The sequence below is a fragment of the Mustelus asterias genome, unplaced genomic scaffold (assembly GCF_964213995.1).
Source record: "Mustelus asterias unplaced genomic scaffold, sMusAst1.hap1.1 HAP1_SCAFFOLD_745, whole genome shotgun sequence".
Classification (NCBI taxonomy): Eukaryota; Metazoa; Chordata; class Chondrichthyes; order Carcharhiniformes; family Triakidae; genus Mustelus; species Mustelus asterias.
In genome coordinates, this window is record NW_027590694.1 from 53,989 (window position 1) to 79,286 (window position 25,298).

At 47.0% G+C, this 25,298-nt stretch overlaps 1 protein-coding gene across 6 annotated transcripts in view; it reads right to left on the reverse strand.

The window, feature by feature from the left end:
* Nucleotides 1–25,298, reverse strand: part of arid4b (AT-rich interaction domain 4B) — a 166,339-nt gene that overhangs the window by 15,121 nt on the left and 125,920 nt on the right. For 4 of the 6 annotated variants that reach the window (XM_078205420.1, XM_078205419.1, XM_078205418.1 and 1 more), the window contains 4 exons: nt 24,094–24,324; nt 20,454–20,538; nt 12,613–12,820; nt 9,979–11,151 (listed from right to left, as the gene is read on the reverse strand). In XM_078205420.1, the coding sequence (XP_078061546.1) occupies nt 9,979–11,151; nt 12,613–12,820; nt 20,454–20,538; nt 24,094–24,324 (1,697 nt within the window). The remainder of the gene's footprint in view (nt 1–9,978; nt 11,152–12,612; nt 12,821–20,453; nt 20,539–24,093; nt 24,325–25,298) is intronic. The other 2 variants (XM_078205422.1, XM_078205421.1) reach the window with 1 other exon arrangement.

Here is a 25,298-nt window from a genome sequence, read left to right on the forward strand (position 1 = left end):
GAGGCCTCGGTTTAACAGTGCATTCCAAAGACAGTTCGACACTCCCTCAATACTAGCACCTTGGCTGTACTTTGTTGGTTGTGAAGCACTTTAGGATGTCCTGAAGTCATGAAAGGTGCCACACGAATGCAAGTCTTACTTGTTTTTTTCACTCGGAGGGTCAGCTTCCACATTTACCATGATCAGATAATGGAGCTAGTTCCAATGGGGCTCATAGCAGTTAGCTGTGACAGCAGTGGATAAGGGAGATAAAATAGGGATCAAAATACTTGAGGGTTGCAGGCGAATTCTCCCTCGGAAATTCAATCATGGGGGGAAGTCAATGGATAGATAGATAGATACCCTACAGTGCAGAAAGAGGCCCTTCGGCCCATCGAGTCTGCACCGACCACAATCCCACCCAGGCCCTATCCCCATATTCCACCCACTAATCCCTCTAACCTAGACATCTCAGGACTCGAAGGGGCAATTTTAGCATGGCCAATCAACCTAACCTGCACATCTTTGGATGAGGGGAAAGTTGCCCCCAAATTTGGAGATGACAGAATGGGAGAGGAGTTGCTCCTCCAATCACAATCCAATCACTCCCCGCTTGCTGAGCGGTTCACTGAAGAGCTGCAGGTGAGTTGATCAGCACAGCAGCAAACACTGGGAGAGTAAGTGGCGAGGCATAATGCAGATGGGCTGAATGACAGCAGCTCAGCTCCTGACTGCAGGAAACCCCGGCCGGGGAGACAGTAACTGGGAACGCAGTTACCCTCACCGCAGGGACACCCGTACTGAACCCAGAGCTGCTGTTACCGGACAGGCAAAGGGAGGGAACAGCAGCCAGGATACCCCTCATCGGAGTTGCTGGTCCCAGGACTCCAGGTGCCTGTATCGAGTTAGCCCAGCTCCAGCGCCTGCCGCAACCTCCCAGGATGTTTACCGGACCCAAACCACATGTTGGAAGTACAGCAGGTCTTTTCCTTGATAGTCAAAAAGTTTATTTACCAGTGTCACAAGTAGGCTTACATTAACACTGCAATGAAGTTACTGTGAAAATCCCCTAGTTGCCGCACTCTGGTGCCTGTTCGGGTACACTGAGGGAGAATTTAGCACGGCCAATGCGCCTAACCAGCAGATCTTTCAGATTGTGGAAGGAAACCGAAGCACCCGGAGGAAACCCACGCAGACACGGGGAGAACGTGCAGGCTCCACACAGACAGTGACCCAAGGCTGGAATTGAACCCGGGTCCCTGACGCTGCGAGGCAGCAGTGCTAACCACTGTGCCATTGTAGGTTTATTCCCAGGATACAGCCATACAGATATCTGCCTCCTAACCACTCCCCATTGTCCCAGATGTCTCTCTTTATTTCTGTCATCCTAGTCTTGAATCAACAATGTCCATCAGTTGTGTTCCTTTAACAACATAAGCAACAAACTATTAACACCCATGGTCCAGAACCACTGCCACTGGCAGCAAGTGACCCAGCGTCACTGCAACTAGAGATCATGACAGGGTCAAAGCGGGTGAGCTGGAGCAGTGATGATGAGACGTTCCAAGCAGGTGAGTGAAACAGAGAGAGAGAGAGAGAGACACACACAAACTCCCAAGTGCAGGGGGGAGACAGAGAGAGAGCGAGAATGCACGAGTGAGAAAGTGAACGAGAGAGTGAGAAATGCAGGCTTCAGGAGAGTGAGAGAGATAGAGAGAGTGAGAGAGAGAGAAAAAGAGATAGACAGACATAGAGACACAGACTCCAATGTGGCTAGAGGGGACAGCGATGGAGCAAGACAGCTGGACACGCCGTCTCCAAGGGGGTAAGTGTCAGAGAGACAGAGAGAGAGACACATACACAGAGAATCTGAGGGAGTTAGAGTGAGTGAGTGGAGGGAGAGGAGGGCTGTGAAGTGGGGTAGCATTCGGCTCCTAATAGATCTTCTAGTTTTTTTGCCCCTTTTAAACAATGACATGATGCTATACTGACTCAGTGAATGAACAGCCCTTTAAACATTTCAAAATTATCTCCAGACGGAGAGACAGAGGGTCCAGGAAGGAGTGAGGCGGAGAGACAGGGGGTTGGGGAGGGAGGTGGAGAGATGGAGGGTTGGGGAGGGAGACGGTGAGATGGAGGGTCTGGGCGGGAAGGAGGTGGCGAGATGGAGGATCGGGGAGGGAGGCGGAGAGAGACGGAGGGTCTGGGAGGGAGCTTGTTTTTAAAAAGGACTGAACATGTGCTAATACGAAAATGGCTGCAGCACCATTGGGGAACGTTGCTAAATCACCGAACACACTAAACATAAAACGTGCTGTTAGGATTGCTACACTCCGTATAAACAAAAGACAAATGTGAAATGTGTTTTGGCTTTGTGTCAGTACCATCAAACACCACCAGATGGCATTTACTCACTAAAACACAGCGCAAGATGCAGCAATCATTTCAAAGCTGCAACTCAATACATTCTGTTTTCCAATTTAAACTTTTCCGCTCTGATTCCTTGCCACTCATATTATTGACCATATTAACGCTCTGTAGATATCAGCAGAGACTGATTCTACTCCAGTTCAATCTTTCAACAAATTATTAATAGCTTATATAGGACTGACTAATAAAACATCCCAAAATGCTTCACAGGAGCATTATAAAATAAAGTACAAGACCAAGCCAGATAAAGAGATATTAAGACAGATGACCAGAGGCTGGTAAAGAGGAAGGTTTTCAGGACTGTGTGAAAGGGGTTTGGGGGTCAGTTACCTCTGCTGGCTGCAGGGTGTGGTACAGAATGCTGCCAATGCACTCAATCCCCTGTGGATTTATGGGCTGTGGATTTATGGGCTAACAACAAAAATGCCTGCAGAGCACGATGGAAAGAAACCAACCTTGCACAAGCATAAGAACTGCTGCTGTTGCAAAAAGCTGCAGAAACAGGAGTATTACAAAGAACAATGGACAGAGGGGAAGTTTGATGAACCAGTTCCTGTTTAAGTCTATTACGGAGTAAATGGGGTTCCCGTAGAATCATAGAATAGAATCATTGAATCTCTACAGTGCAGAAGGAGGCCATTCAGCCCATCGAGTCTGCACCGACCACAATCCCACCCAGGCCCTATCCCTGTTACCCCACACATTTACCCTGCTAATCCCCATATATTAATGGACGATTTAGCACGGCCAATCCACCTAACTCATACATCTTTGGACTGTGGGAGGAAACCGGAGCACCCGGAGGAAACCCACGCAGACATGGGGAGAACGTACAAACTCCACACAGACAATGACCCAAGCTGGGAATTGAACCCGGGTCCCTGGCGCTGTGGGGCAGTAGTGCTAACCACTGTGCCACCAATGAGACAATAGAATTTTGGCCCGGTGTGAATGTGTGTAATGACTCGGTATAAAAGGAAAGCACATTGGAGACTGAGCAGCAACAACCCCGGGAACAAGCATTGTCGAAGGAAGCCCTGATTCCGGGACTCAGAGACACGCACCCCGATGAGAGGGAGACTCATCAGCTGGCTTCACAGCGGGTAGTATTCCATTCCAAGCCGTGAGTCTTGGTGCTGATGTGTAAATGAGTCCGAAGTCATTGAGCACCAGTCAGTAAATGATAAAGTGGATTACAGTACGTGAACACAGCGTTGAGGTGTCCTTGACTCAACTTGTCCCAAGGGTGAAGCGCAACACCCTGGACCAGCTGTGGTAGTTCACACCTTGCCCCATGTTTGATGGGCCCCTCAAGCTATATAATCATTTCTCTTTCTGTCTGACAGAGAGAAAGGCGTATGGTCCCTCTTGGACTCGGGCTAATGATCTGAACGGAGGAAAGGACGATGGAGAGGTGTAAGGAAGATACTCCAGAGCTGAGAGCCCAGGCAACTAAAAGGTGGCCACCAATGGCGGGGCAATTAAAATTCAGGATGCTGAAGAGGCCTGATTTAGAAGTTCACATATCTTGAAGGGCTGTGGGACTGGTGGAGATTAGAGATAGGAAGGGCTAAAAAATTACCAAGGGATTTGAAAACTAGGATGAGTGTTTTAAAATCCAGACATTGTTCAATTGGGAGTCAATGCAGGTTGGCAAAGCACAGCTGAATGGGACTTCCTGCAAGTTAATGCTGGCCTGACATCGTCAGAGGGTAGAATGTGGGAGGCGAGCTGAGAGTGCACTGGAATAATTAAATCTCAAGGGAATGAAGGGATGGATGAAGTTTTCAGCAGCTGATGGCCTCAGACAGGACAATGTTACCAAAGTGGAAATGGGAATGATGTTGGAATCTCTGGGCTAAGTATGATATCAAGTTGTGAACAGACTGGTTTTACTTTAGACTGTTGTCAGGAGGTGGGATGCAATGTGCAGTTAGGAGTTTGGAGCAGGGACCAAAAACGATGCTTTCAATCCTCCCCAAAATTTATTGATGGCACAGTGGTTAGCACTGCTGCCTCTCAGCGCCAAGGACCCGGGTTCGATTCCCGGCTTGGGTCACTGTCTGTGTGGAGTCTGCACGTTCTCCCCGTGTCTGTATGTGTTTCCTCCGGGTGCTCCAGTTTCCCCCCACAGTCCAAAAGATGTGCTGGTTAGGTGCATTGGCCGTGTTAAATTCTCCCTCAGTGTGCTTACATTAACAGTGCAATGAAGTTACTGTGAAAATCCCCTAGTCGTCACATTCTGGCGCCTGTTCGGGTACACTGAGGGGGAATTTAGCACGACCAATGCACCTAACCAGCACGTCTTTCAGACTGTGGGAGGAAACCAGAGCACCCGGAGGAAACCCACGCAGACACGGGGAGAACGTGCAGACTGTGACCCAAGCTGGAATTGAACCCGGGTCCCTGGCGCTGTGAGGTAGCAGTGCTAACCACTGTGCCGCCCATTAGAAGCCGTGCCACCAGTTTAGAAGAAGCTGAAGTGAAGGAAACATCTTCTTCAGCATAACATGGTTACGATTCTGCATTCTGGAAAAATGAGTTAAAATTCTTGTTAATTGAAGGACTCTTGACCGTGAGAAATTCTGGTATAGCCATATTGAGGAAAGCAAGCAAGAGGGTTCTGAACCAAGGCGGCTATACTCAAGTTGCCAGAGACACCTATGCTGAACAGGAGTTTGCAACCTTAGGACAGTTGCTGGAGATTTGAAGGGACAAACTTAGTAAAGTAAATGGAAGGCCCAAGAAATCTCAGCCCACATACAAATCATGGCACAGTCTCCAAACCAAGTGGTTAATCTTCAAAGTTTTGATTAGTATCTAGGATTTTGAGGTAGAAATCAAACAGGTACAGAAAGAAAACAGAGCGAGGACACTGGATTTGGAGTATAATGGGAGACCGGTGGAGTAGTGGTAGCGTCAGTGAACTAGTAATCCAAAGGCAAAGCTAATGGTCTGGGGGACACGAGTTCAAATCCCACCGTGGCAGCTGGTGGAATTTAAACTCAGACAATAACAAATCCCGAATGAAAGTTAGTCTCAGTAATGGTGACCATTAAAGTATTTACTAATTGTCAAAAACCCATCTGGTTCACTATTGTATTTATTATTAGTGTCACAGGTAGTGGTGTTATCGTGCGCCTGCTGCCCATGTCCTTCTAGGTGATGCAGGTCATGGGTTTGGAATGTACTGCTGAAGGAGTCTTGGCAAGTTGCAGCAATGCACCTTATTAGATGGTATCCCACTGTGCATTGGTGGTGGTGGGAGTGGATATTTAAGGTGGTGGACGTGGTGCTAATCAAGCAGGTTACTTTGTCCTGGATGGTGCTGAAGTTCTTTAGTGCTGTTAGAGCTGCATTCACCCAGATGAATGCAGAGTACTCCTCCACATTTCTGGTTATTACCTTGTAGATGGTAGACAGACTTTGGGGAGTTAGGAGTCACTGCAGAATTCCCAGCCTCTGACCTGCCCTGCAGTTACAGTATTTATGTGGCTGGTCCAGTTAAATTCTGGTCAATGGTAACTCGGAGGATGTGGACGGTGTGGTACTCAGTGAATGTTAAGTGGAGATAAATTGTCTGGTACTTGTGTTTTGTTGTGAGCTTCACTGGTTAGGCATAAAAAAATGTTGTATAAAGTCATGTTCCACCCCATTGAACTTTCAAAGCAGCGAATTAGGATTCTGGATTCTGCAGAGAACGCAAGTCTGTTGATTCCGGCTGGGTTATACAGTATGGTAACCACAGCCTCTGATGCAGTATTACAACCAGTACAGGTTCTGCTGCACATACAGGACATTTACTTCTCTCTGTTCGACAGTTCATAAAATCATACAATCCCTACAGTGCAGAAAGAGTCCATTCGGCCCATCGAGTCTGCACCGACCACAATCCCACACAGGCCCGATTCCCTTAACCCCACATATTTACTCTGCTAATCCCCCAACACGAGGGTCAATCAACCTAACCCGCACATCTTTGGACTGTGGGAGGAAACCGGAGCACCCGGAGGAAACCCACGCAGACACGGGGAGAATGTGCAGACCCTGCACAGTCAGTGGGCCGAGGCTGGAATTGACTCGGGTCCCTGGCGCTGTGAGGCAGCAGTGCTAACTACAGCGCCACCGTGCTGCCCAGACAAGAAGTACTTTCTTTCTTTAGCCACTGGGTATAAAAGATAGTCTGGGGTGTGAAGAGCTGAGACTTGTCCAGGGGTGCTGGGCCAACATCCCTCCCCTGACCAAACCCGCTAAACGTGGATTAACGCTTGACACTTGTGCAACCACTGATATGCTGCAATTGTTAAACATGACAGTTTCCACAGGGATCATGTTGGTTATGAGGAGCTGTTAACATCCATGAGGAACTGATGAGTTGCAATGTAAAATGCCGGTTTTACATTCTAACAAGTGGCCAGCACCGAGAAATATTTCAAATACTTGAGTTGTGGAACAGTTACATTTTGCATTATTTGACCTCCTCGCCTGCAACACTAACCGAAAGGCAGAGGTGTGTCTTTTCATGTTAAAAAGAGGATATATCTTCAGTATAGTTATTCCCATATTATGAGACTGAATTATAAATTAATTTAAACTGAATTATAATTAAATGTTTTAATTTTGATATATCGACATGAATCCTTGCTCCAGTGTGTGAAGTTAGTGTAACTATCAGTGAGATGACCATCTTAGCCCTCCATGTAACTAGACTCCCGTCACTAGAAGCACATATCAGCAGTTGATAGTCAGGCCACATTTCAGGTTGGGGACAGACAGAATCGTGTGTACCAGGCACAGCTTGGCCATGTTCAGCATCGGTACGAGGTGCTGAATGACCTGTCTTTACGCTGCATCATTCTCTGATGCTCATCTTTCTCATAGTGCAATGAGACAGAGATCAATATCCCGAACACCGTTACATCCACCAGCTGCTCAATCACTAACTGCCCCGAAGCCTGAGAACGTCACTCAGATCAGCTCAACCTCTTGTACTAGTGAGCAATGCAGCAGTGAATCAAAGCTTCATCAGGAGCAGCTCCCGAACCCACATTCTCCACCACCTGGAAGGACCAGTGCAGCAGACACATGGGGACCACCGCCTGTAAATTCTTCTCCAAGCCACACACCATCCTGAAGTGGAACTACATCACTGCTTTTCACTTGTCACTGGGTCAAATTCCTCAAACTCCCATCATAACAGCAGCATGAGTATATCTACACTGCAGGACAGCACAGTGTCCCGGGACCCGGGTTCCATTCCCGGCTTGGGTCACTGCCCCTGCAGAGTCTGCATGTTCTCCCCATGTCTGCATGGGTTTCCTTCGGGTGCTCCGGTTTCCTCCCACAGTCCAAAAGACGTGCTGGTTAGGTGCACTGGCCATGCTAAATTCTCCCTCAGTGTACACGAACAGGCGCCGGAGTGTGGCGACTTGGGGATTTTCACAGTAACTTCATTGCAGTGTTAATGTAAGCCTGCTTGGAACACTAATAAATAAACTTTTAAACAAGTTGAGGAAGGTGCTGATAGGGATGAGCCTGGACAGCAACGCCCGAGTTTCAATTTAAATAAAAACTACAATTCAGCAAAATATCTAGAAAGTCCACAAGTGAAAAAAGGCTGGTGTAAATTTAAATTTGACTTTTTGAAGTTTTCTCCCTCCTGAAGTTAAAGTGGTTTCGTGCATTTCTCTTAATGCAAAACCAATAAACTAAATCAATCAAACTCAGGGATAAAGCAGGAAGGGCAGCCCCCAAAAAGAAGGAAACCATCCAAACCAAAAGACAAAGCATAAAGGAAACTTAAAACATCAAAATGTGATGAAAAGGATTAATAATGCACCCCAGCCCCTGCAGGGCTCAACAGGCACGGAAGGCCCCAATGCTGTCCATGGACTCCGCATGCTCCCTCTCCAGGGACAGCCGGCTGTGAATGTAGCCTCGGTAGAGGGCAGACAGTCGGGTCGGACGGCCCCCTCGGTCGCCCTGGACCCATTTATGGCGAGTCTGGCTAGGCCAAGGGGCAGGTTGGCGAGGGGGTCCTCTGCCTTAACACCCCCCCCCCCCCCTCTTCTGCACTGGGTGCCCGTAGATCAGGAGTGTGGGACTGAAGTGCAAACAAAACATCAAGAAGATGCTTTTCAAATAACTGAAAGGGGAGTGCAGTCTATAACACAAAACGTAGGCAGGGTCCAGGGACTCTGCGAAATCGCAAAAGGGGACAGTTTCCAGGGAGCCCGAGACCAGTGCAGTTTACTAATGTATGGAACTGCTGCACGTACTAGCCCCATCCCAGGTCCCCGATGTATTGGGGTAGGATCCCTCCTTAGAGGGGACTCTGCTGCTGGGCGGCAACAAGGCGCGCCAAGGCATAGGCAGCGGGTGAGGGCACAGTAGTGGAAGCTGTGTAGCAGCAGCCCATACAGGAAACACCTCCATGTCGTGGCAAAGGGCACAGAGGGCATTTCCGCGAGGCAGCTCAAACTGTGGGGTGCCAGACCCGGGAAGGAGGGTCTGGGTTTAGGGCCAACGTGAAATACTATCCAAAGCAGGGGTACGCTCGGACGGGATCCCATCGCACAGTTGTGCTTCCTCAAGACCACATGTGATGTTGGGTTTGAGCATGACCGTTCTAAGGTCATGGATGGCATTGGCCGCGAACTGAATGTCTGCCGCTGTGTGCTCAACCAGCTTGTGGGGTAGTCCATGAAAACAGGTCAAAGTAATTCAATCCAAAGCAGCTCGGGTTAATAAACAAAGTCTGTCACACGAAAGAAGCCTTTATAACTTCTCAGTATTACTGGCTGGGGTCTTCAAGTCCTGTCAACAGCGCACTCCCCTCCTCACGGGTTTCCCGGTCATGAGGGATGTATTCAACAGGAAACCCTATTGACAGCAGAGAGAGCAGAAGATCCTGCTGTCAATAACAGGCTGTCTCCTCCAGCCCCACCCCTGTGTTTTGTGGTGGGTTGCTCGGTAAATCTGGTGGCAGTGGTTAGCACTGCTGCCTCACAGCGCCAGCGACCTGGGTTTGATTCCCGGCTTGGGTCACTGTCTGTGCGGAGTCTGCACGTTCTCCCCGTGTCTGCGTGGGTTTCCTCCGGTTTCCTCCCACAGTCTGAAAGATGTGCTGGTTAGGCGCATTGGCCGTGCTAAATTCTCCCTCAGTGTACCCGAACAGGCGCTGGAGTGTGGCGACTAGGGGATTTTCACAGTAACTTCATTACAGTGTTAATGTAAGCCTACTTGTAACTAATAAATAAACTTTACTTTAACTTTAAATCCCACCCACTGTTTTCAAAAACAGCATTGATATTAAAGTCCATGTTAACATTCTCTCATATTCTCTTTGTGAAGTCAATTCACTACATCCCGTGGTTTAAAGTTGCACTTACACCATAGCTGCAGTGTTGAAGCTAAGCAGTCTCATTGGCAATAGTTACACTGGAGAGCTGGACTGACATTATTGTAAATTGCAATAGACTTGTGAAGAAGCGAGATTCACCCCACTCCACTTTAGACACACAATCTCTTGCGGTGAGTGAATGCTTTTGTTTTTGCACGGTTCCTTACCTTTCTCCTTATGTTCTGGCTCGGGTTGATTGCTGCTACTGGAGCTAATACTGGCGTCAAACCCTGTTGGGGAGACATTGCCCTCCGACTGCCCCTCTTGCAGCTCCCCAGTCACACTGTCCACCTCATTGGTGCTGTCAGTCTCACTTTTAACACTGTGCGTTTCCTCCTGACTTGGAGCCAAGGCTTGCGGGAGCACAGTGCTTGGCTGCGGCCTGCTGGGCTCTGTCACTGTGACTGAGACGGGAGACTCGGGAGTGGTGGGTGGAGTGTTGAGCACAGAGTTGCTGCCGCTGCTGGGCATCTCCCCCTTCTTGTCCAGTTTTTCGGCTGGCTTCTCTTCACTGGGCCTGACGGGGGAGATCAGTGACGGCGCAGTTTCCACTTCCAGGGAGGGCACCCTCTCCTCCTCTTTGGCAGCCTCAGCTGGTGCCTCGGGCTTGGCCTCTCCCGGTGCCACAGGTGGGGATGATGTGGTCTCGGTGTCGGAATCAGAGAAGAGCTCCTTCAGAACTTTCTTTGGCCACTGGATCTGGATGCTTGACCAAACGTCTTTCCGGTCCTTCACTTTTGCGTTCTGAACCCTTAGTTCAGAATTGTTTAAAAGCTTGATCCTTTTCTCAGGTATTTCAGAGAAACTGGAAAACAAAGCAGCCGTGTGCAGAGGTTTCCTCTTTTCCTGTAGGCCGTTATGTTTCCTGGAGGGGGAGTTTTTCACTTCAATCCTGTCACCATCCTCATCTGAGCTGCTGCTGCTGCTGCTGCTGGTTATGTTGAGGGGAGATTCTTTGCCCTTCGACCTCTCGCCCTTACAGTTAGGCGACCCCTTTTGTGCCCAGTCATCAGCTCCCACCTTTTTCCTCCGGGAACGCTTCATGTGCGATTTTGTCCGCCTCTCTGTTGGTTCTTTCTGGCCTGTGGGTTTTGTTCTCATGGTTTCCTCTTCCTCGTCATCAGAATGCTTCCCCCTTCTTACCCATTCCAGGGAATCCGAGATGCTTTTCAACTTAGTGCCAGTCGGAGGTATTCCAGGCAGCCCGGCAGTGGGAAGGTGCTGAAAGGCTGGTTCCTTTCTCTCCTGCGTTGCCGTGTCCTCTTGTGGGCCTTTTCTCCAGGTGGCTTCATGTTGAGTGCTATCATCATCATCATCGCTCTCCTCAGAACTTCCAGAACCTGTTAATATAAAACACACAAATAAAATAAACATGACTTAAGTCGCACAGCACCATTCCAATAAACAATAGTCTGGCAGGCCTAGATTTCCAGAAGGAACCTGGGTCATTGCCCTGGGTCTCTAGATTACTAATCTAGTGAAAATGCCACTTTATCACCACCTTTCATTGCCACCACCGCCTGTCCTCTCAGGTAGAGGTAAAAGATCCCATGGCGCTATTTCAAAAACAAGCTGGGGTGTTCTCCCCAGTGACCTGGCCAACATTCATCCCTCAATCAACCTCACCGCAAAAAAACACAGGTTACTTCATCAACCATCTCATTGCTGTTTTGTGAGGTCTTAATTGTGTGCAAATTGGTGCCATTAGTGTCAATACAATATTGCCTACCATTCAAAAGTACTTCAATGATTATAAAGCTCTTTGGGAGCTCTTGAGATTGTGAAAGGCTTGATTATAAATACAAATTGGATGTGTAGGGTACAATTTCAAAATCTGAAGGTGAACAAAATATAATGATCAGTGAGGAGGCTGAGAGACTACAAATAGATATAGACAGGTCAGTGTCACAAGTAGTCTTACATTAACACTGCAATGAAGTTACTGTGAAAATCCCCCAAGTCGCCACACTCCGGCGCCTGTTCAGATACACTGAGGGAGAATTTAGCACGGCTAATGCACCGAACCAGCACGTTTTTCGCACTGTGGGAGGAAACCCACACAGACACGAGGAGAATGTGCAAACTCCGCACAGACAGTGACCCAAGCCGGGAACCCGGGTCCCTGGCGCTGTGAGGCAGTAGTGCCACCCAGGAAAACATGGCAGACGGAATCTAACGCAGAGACATAGGAAGTGATGCATTTGGTAGGAAGAAAAAGAGGAATGAAAAGGAGGCAATATAATATAGAGTGTACATAGAGGAGGTACATGAACAGAGGGGCCTGGGGTTATATGCTCACAAATTGTTGCAGGTAGCAGTAGGCTGCTGTTCCTCCATCATCACGAGGTCCAGTCTAACAGCACTTTGGCTGTGCCTACACCATGTGGTCTGCAGCCATTCAAACAACGTGGCTCTCCTACACCGTCGAGGACAAGTGTGGACGGACAATAAATGCTGGCCGCCCTCACATCCCAGGAATACATTTTAAAAACAAAACTGAGGGGACATGAAGCCTGACAGTTCACCAGAGGAGGACTGCAGCCTTGGAATCAGTCCAGGATGGTTTATTAATAACATTAGCTGTAAAATTCATGAGGGTGCTTTGATTCAGCTAGCTTTCCCTTGTAGCTGACAGCAGCAGCCACAGCTTAATATTCTGTGCTAATTATAATTGGTGGTGTCTGCGACAGAAGTATTTGGTGAAAATGATGTAACTTTCATCGAGCAAATTACAGTTCAGAATATACACTGCAAATCAATTCATTATTTTCTTGCAGCCCTATTTGAAAGGAAATGAATACCTTGCACTCCATTAAGGATGGAACAGCCTTCTGTGGAATTGTCCTGTTCACAGCTCCTCGTTCCAACTCCAATAACTTTTGGAGAAATGTCAGAAGATAGCGTGTGAGCTGGGGACTTTGAGAAGCGACGAAGCCGGGCAGACTTGCTGGGTGATTTATCTTCTTTATCTTTTTTATCACGCCTTTCTTTTTCTTTATCCACTTTGCTCTGAAATGCAGATGGACATCACAAATCTTTCTTCTGCCAAACACCATTTTGTTTTCTAGACTGACCTTTGACCGGGGCTGCTTTTATGCAGACCTGCTCGGATTGCGTCTCGAGTACTGTGCTCAATTCCAGGTACTACACTGCAGCAAGGTTTCAGCGGCCTTGAAGGAAGTGCAAGCTAATTTCACCAAAATGATACTGGGCCTAAAATGGATTCAGTTATTACATAAACAAGGCTTGTGATCCCCGAAGTATACATGACTAAAGGGTGATCTAATTCATAGAATCCCTACAGTGCAGAAGGAGGCCATGTGGCCCACTGAGTTTGCACCGACAACAATCCCACCCAGGCCCTATCCCCCTGTAACCCCATACATTTAGCCTGCTACACTAAAGAACAGTTTGCACGGCCAATCCACCTAACCTGCACATCTCTGGAGTGTGGGAGGAAACCGGAGCACCCGGAGGAAACCCACACAGACCTGAGGAGAATGTGCAAACTCCACACAGATAGTGACCCAAGTTGGGAATTGAACCCGGGTCCCTGGTGGCTGTGAGGCAGTAGTGCGGAGGTATCTACGACAGTTAACCGTTCTGAAATGGTGGGAGACAGACAGACACACGCGCACGCCCAGACACAGGCGCGCGCGCGCACGCCCAGACACAGGCGCGCGCGCGCACGCCCAGACACAGGCGCGCGCACGCCCAGACACAGGCGCGCGCACGCCCAGACACAGGCGCGCGCGCGCACGCCCAGACACAGGCGCGCGCGCGCACGCCCAGACACAGGCGCGCGCGCGCACGCCCAGACACAGGCGCGCGCGCGCACGCCCAGACACAGGCGCGCGCGCACACCCAGACACAGGCGCGCGCGCGCACACCCAGACACAGGCGCGCGCACACCCAGACACAGGCGTGCGCGCACACCCAGACACAGGCGCGCGCACACCCAGACACAGGCGCGCACACACACCCAGACACGCACGCACACACACCCAGACACGCACGCACACACACCCAGACACGCACGCACACACACCCAGACACGCACGCACACACACCCAGACACGCACGCACACACACCCAGACACGCACGCACACACACCCAGACACGCACGCACACACACCCAGACACGCACGCACACACACCCAGACACGCACGCACACACCCAGACACGCACGCACACACACCCAGACACGCACGCACACACACCCAGACACGCACGCACACACACCCAGACACGCACGCACACCCAGACACGCACACACACCCAGACACGCACACACACCCAGACACGCACACACACCCAGACACGCACGCACACCCAGACACAGACACACACACACACAGACACACACACAGGATATTGAGATTGATAGATTTTTGTTTGGGAAGCAGATCGAAGGATATGGAGCAAAGGTGGGTAAATGGGGTTGAGGTACAAATCAGTCATGGTTGGCCAAACAGGCTTGAAGGGCTGAATGGTCCACTCCTGTTCATATGCATGGCTCAGATATTTGTAACATGTCCAAATTAGCACGTGTGAATATTCACAAGCCCAGCAAAACAAGTCAATAGCCTGCAGTATATAACAGATACTTTTTTAAAGTTTAAATTTATTTATTAGTGTCACAAGTAGGCTTACATTAACATTGCAATGAAGTTGCTGTGAAAATCCCCTAGTCGCCACACTCCGGCACCTGCTCAGATATACTGAGGGAGAATTTAGCACGGCCAATGCACCTAACCAGCACGTCTTTCAGACTGTGGGAGGAAACTGGAGAACCCGGAGGAAACCCATGCAGACACGGGGAGAACGTGCAAACTCCGCACAGACAGTGACCCAAGCCGGGAATCGAACCCAGGTCCCTGGCACTGAAAGGCAAACAATTCGGGAAAATGCAAAGTTGTTGGTGTATAGCAATGTAAAATTAGCAGCATAATTGAGGAGGCTACTGAACGCACTAAAGCCCTGGGATATGGTACACCAAAGGCAATATATTCCAGTCTGAGAGTGTGAATCTTTTCTCTGAATAGCGCTGGTGATTTTCTGTGTAAACTATCTTTGTGCGGACTCTAAGTGAAAATTACATGAAAAAAAACTAATGCATTTTGAATGCTTCCTACACAGAACTGTGGCAGCATTGGGCTTTCAATTTGTAATAGCCATAAATTAAAATTCACAGCAAAATGTCTGTATTATGCAGTTCGATTAGGTTATAAATCAACAAAAGCTTGAAATTCCACTGAAGCAGAAAGCAGAGAACAATCCTTAATTGGGCAATTAAGGCTTGCATGGAAAATCACGTTTGGCTTTTTCTACTGAAAATGGAATGGGAAAGTTGAGTGAAAGATTTGATGTAGAATTATTGAAGCTCTATGAATGCAACTAACAAACCCAGTCTTTAGCTTTGGAGCAGAAAAAAGTGAACCACTGCAAATCCAAGACTCAGATTTGTTCCTCAGTTTAATTTAAACTCCTCTCCATCTCCAAATTGCAAAATACCAATGTTACTCTGATTAGTGAAGGTAGAGGGGACTTGTTGCGAGATAAAAACCCCTCAGTAACATTCAGTGTCAATATTCTTCTTGCCTCATACACCTACTCACCAACTCAATTAGGAAATGATCCACTTATTGTGGGTGAAGCAGTCATTCCGCCTTGGGAAATTAGTTACATCCAGTGGTACTACCCATCAGTCGGGTACAATCCCACAGAGGTCCCAACAGTAACCGAGCCATCCAACAGCAATCAGGTCAATGGGTTCATTTACTCAGACGGTAGCTTTGGTTTTATTTCTTTCAGCCCCTCAGGATGACAATTTCCACACTCTTTGAAGAGAGTTACAGAACAAAGAGATCCAGGGGTACATGTTCATAGCTCCTTGAAAGTGGAGCCACAGGTGGACAGAGTGGTGAAGGCAGCATTCGGCATGCTTGGTTTCATCGGTCAGAACATTGAATACAGGAGTTGGAATGTCTTGTTGAAGTTGTACAAGACATTGGTAAGGCCACACTTGGAATACTGTGTGCAATTCTGGTCACCCTATTATAGAAAGGATATTATTAAACTAGAAAGAGTGCAGAAAAGATTTACTAGGATGCTACCGGGACTTGATGGTTTGAGTTATAAGGAGAGGCTGGATAGACTGGGACCTTTCTCTCTGGAGCGTAGGAGACTGAGGGGTGACCTTATAGAGGTCTATAAAATAATGAGGGGCATAGACAAGGTAGATAGTCAATATCTTTTCTCAAAGGTAGGGGAGTCTAAAACTAGAGGGCATAGGTTTAAGGTGAGAGGGGAGAGATACAAAAGTGTCCAGAGGGGCAATTTTTTCACACAGAGGGTGGTGAGGTCAAGCTGCCAGAGGTAGTAGTAGAGGCCGGTACAATTTTGTCTTTTAAAATGCATTTAGATGGGTACATGGGTACGAAGGATAGAGAGGGATATGGGCCAAATGCGGGCAATTGGGATTAGCTTCGGGGTTTTTTAAAAAAAGGGCGGCATGGACAAGTTGGGCCAAAGGGCCTGTTTCCATGCTGTAAACCTCTATGACTCGATGTCATTACCTGGAATATGCTGCACAGAAACAGGTACTTGGCCCCCGTTTGTCCATGTTGGTGTTTGTGCTCCACTTGAGCCTATTCCCATTCTTCCTTATTGAACTCAATCAGCATAACTCTAGATTCCCTTCTCCCTCAAATGCTTATCTAGCTTCCCCTTAAACTACATTTATACATATTTGCCTCAACTACTGTGGTAGAGAGTTCCACATTCTCACTGTTCTCTAGGTGGGGCGGCACAGTGGCCAGCAGCACTGCCTCACAGCGCCAGGGACCCAGATTCAATTCCCAGCTTGGGTGACTGTGCGGAGTCTGCACATTCTCCCTGTGTCTGCATGGGTTTCCTCCGGGTGCTCCGGTTTCCTCCCACAGTCCGAAAGATGTGCTGGTGAGGTGCATTGGCCGTGCTAAATTCTCCCTCAGTGTACCCGAACAGGCGTCACAGTGTGGTGACTAGGGAAATTTCACAGTAAATTCAGTGCAGAGTAAGCCTACTTGTGACACTAATAAATAAACTTAAAAAGAAAGGTTTCTTCTGAATTTCTAGTTCTAGTTTATCTACAGATGAATTGGGAACACTACCATAAACAATAATTTAAAGGCCTGCACTCCCGGTACCAAAGGAATAATATCTTTTCCATTTCAGTCAGGATTGCCAACTCTGGTTGAATCCATTCCTGGAGGTTTCAGCACATAAGGGGAGGTGATGGCATGGCGGTATCGTCACTGAACAGAGACCCAGGTTCCCAACTCAATCAGATGGTGAAATCTGAATGCAATAAAACAAATCTGGAATTAAAAGTCAATGGGTGTAAAAACCCACCTTTGGCCTTTAGGGAAGGAAATCTGCAGTTCGTACCTGGTCTGGCAAGGAATACAGATCTACAGCAATGTGGCTGTTTGTTATGCGCCCTCTGAAAAGGCCCAGCATGCCACTCAATTCGAGGGCAATAAGGGATGGGAGAGAAAATGAAAAAGACATTTCCAGAAACTAAGATAATGTCTAAGAAACTAAAAATAAGATTTTTCTCCTGGAGTTACTAACAGCAAATTAATTCCTGGAGATTCTGGGACACTCCTAAAGGGTTGGCAAGCAACTCTGAAAGGGCCAAGCAAATGAAGCAATGTGTACCACTCTCACTGGTCCCCAATGTTAAGGTTATTGCTGAAATCTTGGCAGACCCACACTTCACCAAGGTTCTATTAGCTTCTGATTAAGAAAGCTATTTGGAATTAAACAATGACTTGGCACACTACTTGTGAGGGATGATAAGCCATTGATCCAAGATCTTGCATGCTTTTCCAAGTGGAAGAGGAAGATCTAACCGCAATGTCTAACGATGAGCAGCAAATTCTCTCAGTGTCTTGACTAACACGTTTGCCCTCAACCAATACCAGCAAAAAACAGACTAACTGCTAAACAATAATTTAAAGGCCTGCACTCCCGGTCTCCATGCTGTAAACCTCGATGACATTACCTGGAATATGCTGCACAGAAACAGGTACTTGGCCCCCGTTTGTCCATGTTGGTGTTTGTGCTCCACTTGAGCCTATTCCCATTCTTCCTTATTGAACTCAATCAGCATAACTCTAGATTTCCTTCTCCCTCAAATGCTTATCTAGCTTCCCCTTAAACTACATTTATACATATTCGCCTCAACTACTGTGGTAGAGAGTTCCACATTCTCACTGTTCGCTAGGTGGCACAGTGATTAGCAGCGCTACCTCACAGCGCCAGGGACCCGGATTTAATTCCCAGCTTGGGTGACTGTTTGCACATTCTCATGTCTGTGTCTGCATGGGTTTCCTCCGGGTGCTCCGGTTTCCTCCCACAGTCCGAAAGACGTGCTGGTTAGGGTGCATTGGCCGTGCTAAATTCTCCCTCAGTGTACCTGAACAGGCGCCACAGCATTTCTTTACTGTTTATGGCATCGAGACACAAAATGGCTCTCATTCACCTGGATAATAGACACTGCACTTCAAAATTTAATGAAGAGCTTTGGGTTGTGCTCAGGACATGATCACAGAATCCCTACAGTGCAGAAGGAGGCCATTCAGCCCATTGAGCTTGCACCGACAACAATCCCACCGAGGCCCGATACCCGTAACTCCATGTATTTATCCTGTTAATCCCCCTGACACTAAGGGGCAATTTATCATGGCCAATCCGCCTAACCCACACTTCTGTTGGAGTGTGGGAGGAAACCGGAGCACCCGGAAGAAACCCACGCAGACACGGGGAGAATGTGCAAACTCCACACAGACAAGGACCTGAGGCTGGAATTGAACCCGGGTCCCTGGCGCAGTGAGGCAGCAGGGCTAACCACTGTGCCACCGTGTTGCCCCATGCATGATACTGCATGTTATTTTTTACATTCCCTGTCTCCACTGGAACAGCAGTTCAGATTATAGAAAAAAATCTGAGGTGCAAGTGGGTTGATGTACTGTTCAGTTCTGAGATACACAAACCAGGGAGGTTGCAGGGATAACTTTCGCACTGACCTCACTGGTACAGTGAGCAACAGGGAGGCCAGACTGTGGAGCCTGAATATTTTCTTTCCTGATGTATCACAGCTTGGTACAGCTCCTGCTCTGTCCAAGACCGCCAGAAACCACAAAAAGTCGTGTATGTAGCCCAGTCCATCACGCAAACCAGCCTCCCATCCATTAGACTCAGTCTACACTTCCCGCTGCCTCGGAAAAGCAGCCAGCATAATTAAGGACCCCACGCATCCCGGACATTCTCTCTTCCACCTTCTCCCGTCGGGAAAAAGATACAAAAGTCTGCGATCACGTACCAACCGACTCAAGAACAGCTTCTTCCCTGCTGCCGTCAGACTTTTGAATGGACCTACCTTGCACTAAGTTGATCTTTCTCTACACCCTAGTTATGACTGTAACACTACATTCTGCACTCTCTCTCCTTTCCTTCTCTATGAACAGTATGCTTTGTCTGTATAGTGCACAAGAATCAATACTTTTCACTACACTGATACATGTGACAATAATAAATCAAATCAAAATAATCAGCCAGTATTCCTTAATCCCTGAGTCAGGAGGTCAGGAATTTTTCCTCCCACTACCAAGCTTCAAGGGCAGCCCAGGTTAACACGAGACAGTACAGTACTGAGGGGGGAGTTACATCATCAGCCTTCTCAATTTGATGTTATCTGTCTGCCCCCTCAAAAGATGCATGATTTGAAGGACAGCAGGGGAGTTTCCCCCAGTAGCCCAGACTAACATTTATCCCCATCACTTAAACAGATTAGCTGGTTCTTGTCACATTACTTCTGGGATCTTGCTGTGCGAAATAGTATGTCACATTACTACAGTTCAAAAGTACTGCCTTCAGTGTAAATTGCTTTGAGACGTCCCGAGGTTCTGAAAGGATTTGCATTAATCCAAGTTATTTCTATCTGTCCAGTAAGTCATGCTGGAAAATGTCTGTATTGCATATTAATTGAACAGACTGGGTTGAATGCAATGCTCTTGTCCCTTTGGTTAACCGCCTCCATGCCAAGGTTTGGGCACCAACAGTGGCCACTTCAGCAAGCCCCAGAAATCTGTCAACTCTGCTGGAGTTCTTCAAGTAAAAATCAACAACAATGACTTATCTATCCATTTTAATTTGCGCTTCACACAATTGGCGATATGTTGAGCTCTTGGAGGGAGGGGGGGGGGCGCTGCTCTTGTGGAGAATAAATACCAACACAGACTAGTTTTCACATTGTAATTTCTACATTATTTCAAAATTCAGAGCACTGATCTAGCTACAACTCCACAGGAACAACATTACGATGTAGAAATCATTGATGCCATGACGCAAGAGCCCATCTTATTCCAGTCGGCCTCTTATAAAGATGGCCATTCGGCCCTGCAAGCCCTGCTCCACTGTTCAGTAAGATTATGGCTGATGTTCCATCTCCATTCCACTTTGCCATACTTTCACCATATTCCTCTCAGTATCCAAAAATCTACGAATCTCAGTGAGTGCTCTGCACAGTTGAAACAATATATGATTTACCCAGTTACAGAATGTAATCTATATGCCTATGTCACCGTGCTTACCTTTATTTTCCTTCTGTGTTTAATTTTTGGGACATTTTTGTCTGCGGGTCGCACTATTTTGTCTGCCTTGATCCATTCATCATACCTGACAATTAAAAAACAAAAGAGGCAAGCTCATGTCTTGTGTTAGAAGGACACACTGCAGATTACAGACATACACGAGGGGGTACAATCAGCATTTCCAAAGGGCTGTGCTTGAAGAGTTCATGCTGCAGCCTCCAGCTTCATCCCACACTCCTTGCTGGAAATGTAAGATTGGTGAATCGGAGAAGCGAGAGCTTTACAAAAGCAGCAGAGCGTACTCTGGAGAAGGACACGAGACTTGTGCATAATTCAGCACTGCGAGATGCTGAACTTTGTCACGTGCAATAGATTGGAGTTGACATTAAAAGGCTGCTGATATTGCGAAGCTCATTTATGGTGGGGCAGTCACACTGAATAATGACACTTCAACACAGGAAAAACAAGCACAGTCTCCTCAAGGTGGGTCCCTTTGAGTGGGTCTGATGAAATTAAAAGTGTGAGCAATGCTTTGAAAAGTACTCGTGCAATTGATAAAAATAGACAGTTTGTTTTATGTAATGTAGTTTAAGTGGTCTGAAAAGCACAACCAAATCACTGCCAAGTGAAACAGCCAGCGGGAATGCTGGGGTAAAATATTTTTGTGATTTGTGTCATTGGTTTCATAATGTGCTCCGAAGCATCATTTCACCTTCCAGTTGAACACGTACAGTGCTTGGACTACCAGATTCAAGTGACTTTTGAGCTCTGGCCACAAAGCCTTCCCCACCATCTCTTTACATGGGCACAGCCTGTTTTACTGACCATTACAAGAACCCAGGAAAGGTGGGGGTGGGAGAAATCGGTCACATTTCAGAACAATTCAGAAAACTTTATAATTTAACCCAAAGATTGGATTTCCTTCCTCCAAACCCTTCCCATAAAATTAATTTTCATGTCTTCCCTTCCTCCCAAACTACGTGCCAACATGAGATTAAATTCTGCTTTGACCTATCCCTTCCTGCAGATTCCAAGTGACTCATTTCAATTGGTAATGAGTGGAGACTGAACCTGCGTTTGTCCAGGGGACATCAACGGTGCCCAAACACTTTGTTTTGTCTCCTCCCCCCTCCTCCAGACATTCCTTCCATGCAGCTAGGTATTCCCTCAACATAGGCATCTCTAAATATTGCTCCCATCTTGCACCCTCTGTAAACCTGAGCTCACCTAAAACACTGCTACCCATTTCCTCATTCACACCAGTACTTGCTGACCTACATAGACTCAATTCTAAAATTCTCACTCATATTTTCAACCTCTCCCTCCCAATCCATGTAACTTCCTCCAATCCTACAACCCTCTGGGATCTCAGCACTCCTCCAATTTTTGGCTTCTTGCACATCCCTAATTTCCAATGCTCTATCATTGGAACCGTGCCGTCAGCTGCTTGAACAGAGGAATTTCTTCCCTACCTTGCTGTCCTCCTTTAAGCTGCTCCTTTCTGTAACTAAGTCACCTATTCTAATATCAAATCATAGAATCCCTACAGTGCAGGAGGCCATTTGGCCCATCGAGTCTGCACCGACAACAATCCCACCCAGGCCGTATCCCCGTAACCCCTCATATTTACCCCGCTAATCACCCTGACACTAAAGGGTAATTTAGCATGGCCAATCAACGTAGCCCGCACATCTTTGGACTGTGGGAGGAAACCGGAGCAGACATGGAGAGAATGTGCAAACTCCACACAGTCACCCGAGGCCGGAATTGAACCTGGGTCCCTGGCGCTGTGAGGCAGCAGTGCTAACCCCTTACTCTTACGTGAGTCAGTGTCAAATTTTATTTAACATTCCTGTGAACCACCATGGGATGTTTTACTGTGGTGAAAGCACTACGTAAAAGCAAGTTGGTGATCTCATTGAAACTTATAAAATTCTAACAGGATTCGGCAGGGTAGATTCAGAAAGAATGTCCCCGATGGTGGGAGAGTCCAGAACTATTGGGTCATAGTGGAGGATAAGGCGTAAACCTTTAGAACTGAGGTGAGGAGAAATTTCTTCACCCAGAGGATGGTGAATGTGTGGAATTCACTCTCACAGAAAGTAGATGAGGCCAAAACATTGTCTGACTTCAAGAAGGAATTAGATATAGCTCCTGGGGCTAAAGGGATCAAGGGATATGGGGGGGGGGGGGGGGGGGGGGATTGAATTTGATGATCAGCCATGATCAAAGTGAATGGTGGAGCAGCTCGAAGGGCCGAATGGCCTCCTCCTGCTTCTAGTTTCTAAGTTGCTAAGGAACAAGAGAATGATGCGTACACAATATTGTTTCAAATCCACTGACATTTTTAGACCGTTAAAAACACATCGCTGTTAGAAAACTGCATGGGCTTCGTCATTATAAACAGCTCGTTTAATAAAGGGAGGACAGTTATTTACAATTGGAAAAGCATTACATCAGCCCTATCTGTAAGTCACTGAGGTGACAAATTGGTGCCCAGTGTGCGTAGCTATGATTGCTGCTGCTGGTATTTATAGAACATTGTACAATTTTCCCCTGGTTCATTCTATACCGCAGCCACAGTGCACTATCCTCATGAATTTAGGCCTCCAAGGTTGAAAGAATATTGCTCCACTAGAAAGTCATGATACTGCCATTATTTTCACAAGTTACCTAACTTAAAATAGATACCAGTACCAGACAATAACTACTTTAATACCAATAATCTAAGTCAAACATAACAAACCTTCAGTATGCCAACTAAAGCATGCTCATGCCCAGGGCTTGACACTTCTCCATTCCTCCCTTTCTTGCTTCAATTTCCTGGGATGTGGAGCCACAGAGAATCTGATCTCAATGCTCCTCCAATTCTGGCCTCGTGCACAATTCTGGATTTCATCGGCCCACCACTTATGGCCATATCTTCAGCTGTAAAATTCCCCACTAAACTTCTTCACCGTTAAGATGCTCTTTAACCCTCCCTGATTAAGCTTTTGGTTCCCTGTCTTAGTCTCAGCACTTATGTAGCTCAAGACTATGTTAAGGGCTCTGAATTAAATGCAAGTGGCTGTTCTTGAATGAGATGTATGTAATGTACGTCAATTGAAGTAATGTTCCTAATGCCCTTGTTCCTTGTCTTCTTCCCTGAGGAATGGAAACACCCCACTAAAACCAGATGCTTACCCAACGCCTAAAACTGACAGTCATGGAAAGTGAACAGGGTGAACAGAACTGAAATGTTAAGTTGGTGCCTGTGCTAATTCAGAAGTTCATTCTTCCAGAATCGGAATATTGTACTCAATGGGACTGCCAAAATTTTACAGTAACAGGACAGAGTATCAATGTGCAACTATTCAAATTACTTCACGATGTTCAAAAGATTTAGACCAACCGGGGAAGATGGCTGGGCACAAAGCACTAGGGCAAGATAGAGACAGCAAGACACACATACTCATGCACACCAAGTTCTGCCGTACAAGTTTCCAATCACTCACTGCAAGGCTCAAGGCTACAATCTAGAAGAATGACATGGACAACTGGAGGAGAGACAGGAGACAAGAGACCATGAATGATTTCACCTGCATGGCATTCCCTTTTAACAGCTCTATGTGAGACAGGTGGTCGATAGCTTCTAACTCACCTCACATTCCAGCCACAGTAGTGCACCAAGTATAGGACCATTCCACCCTCCACGTCACAATCTTTAATGCTGGCTTCATACAGCTTCTGGTTCCTCCCTCGACCATATCTCACTTGAACTTTCATTCCTGCTGGGTAGCACTCAAATTCTTCCTCTTCTTCCCCCTCTTCATCATCACCATCTTCCTCCTCATCCTCTTCATCATCCTCATCCTCTTTACTGCTTTCATCCCTAACCCCAGATAAATGAAAAACATTTATGTTTTTAAAAAAAACAATATTAGCAATTTCCTTTTATGATACTTTATATTTGCATTAAAAGTGGCCATGGTGATTTAAGATACACTGCAATGTTGTCATTCTAGTTTCAGGACATTCTGAGCACCAAAACAGTGCTTCGTGTCCCAGTAACTACGATGCAAAATCGGAACTCGTGCTCAAAATGGACCCAAAGAGCACAAAACAACTAAAGACCAGCTGTGTACAATTTTAAGATTAAAATATTACAATGTTTAAAAATGTAGTTTAAGAAGTGATTTAGTGCAATATTTTTAATCTCTATTTTTCCAGCTAGACTTAGTTTTCACTGGTCCATTTAGCTGAGGTCTACCCCACCAAAAACTAACCAAAAGGCATGCAACGGTCAAAACGTCCTCTCCTTCATGAAGAGACGGTGAAAATCCTTCCTTCATGTGGCAACAACAGCAGCCACAGGGAATGGAATAATCACACTTCATGAATTATTTCTTGCATGAATTGGAATGTTCAAAACGTCTATAAAAGATTGGTGAAAATTTTGAGACTTATATCTTTTTTAGGTTTATTTGATGAGGTGAATGGATCTGAGGTGGTAAACAGGACACAGGGAACAGGGCTGGCAAAAGGTGTCTGAACCCCTCAGCATCCTTGAGTGCCTGTGAACACTGCCAGTCGTAGCCTCTTAAGGCCAGACTTTGATTTGTTAGTTTGGCTTGTTGGGATGTTTTGTGGTCCTGGAGGTTCATAGAATCCCTATCGTGCAGATGGAGGCCGTTCGGCTCATCAGGTCTACACAGACTCACTGACCCAAGCCATCTCCCCCGTCCTTTCTCTGTAATCCCACACATTTACCATGTTTAATCCATCTAACCTACACATCTTGGGACACTAAGGGACAATTTTTATCTTTGACCATGGGCAATCCACCTAACCTGCATATCTTTGGAC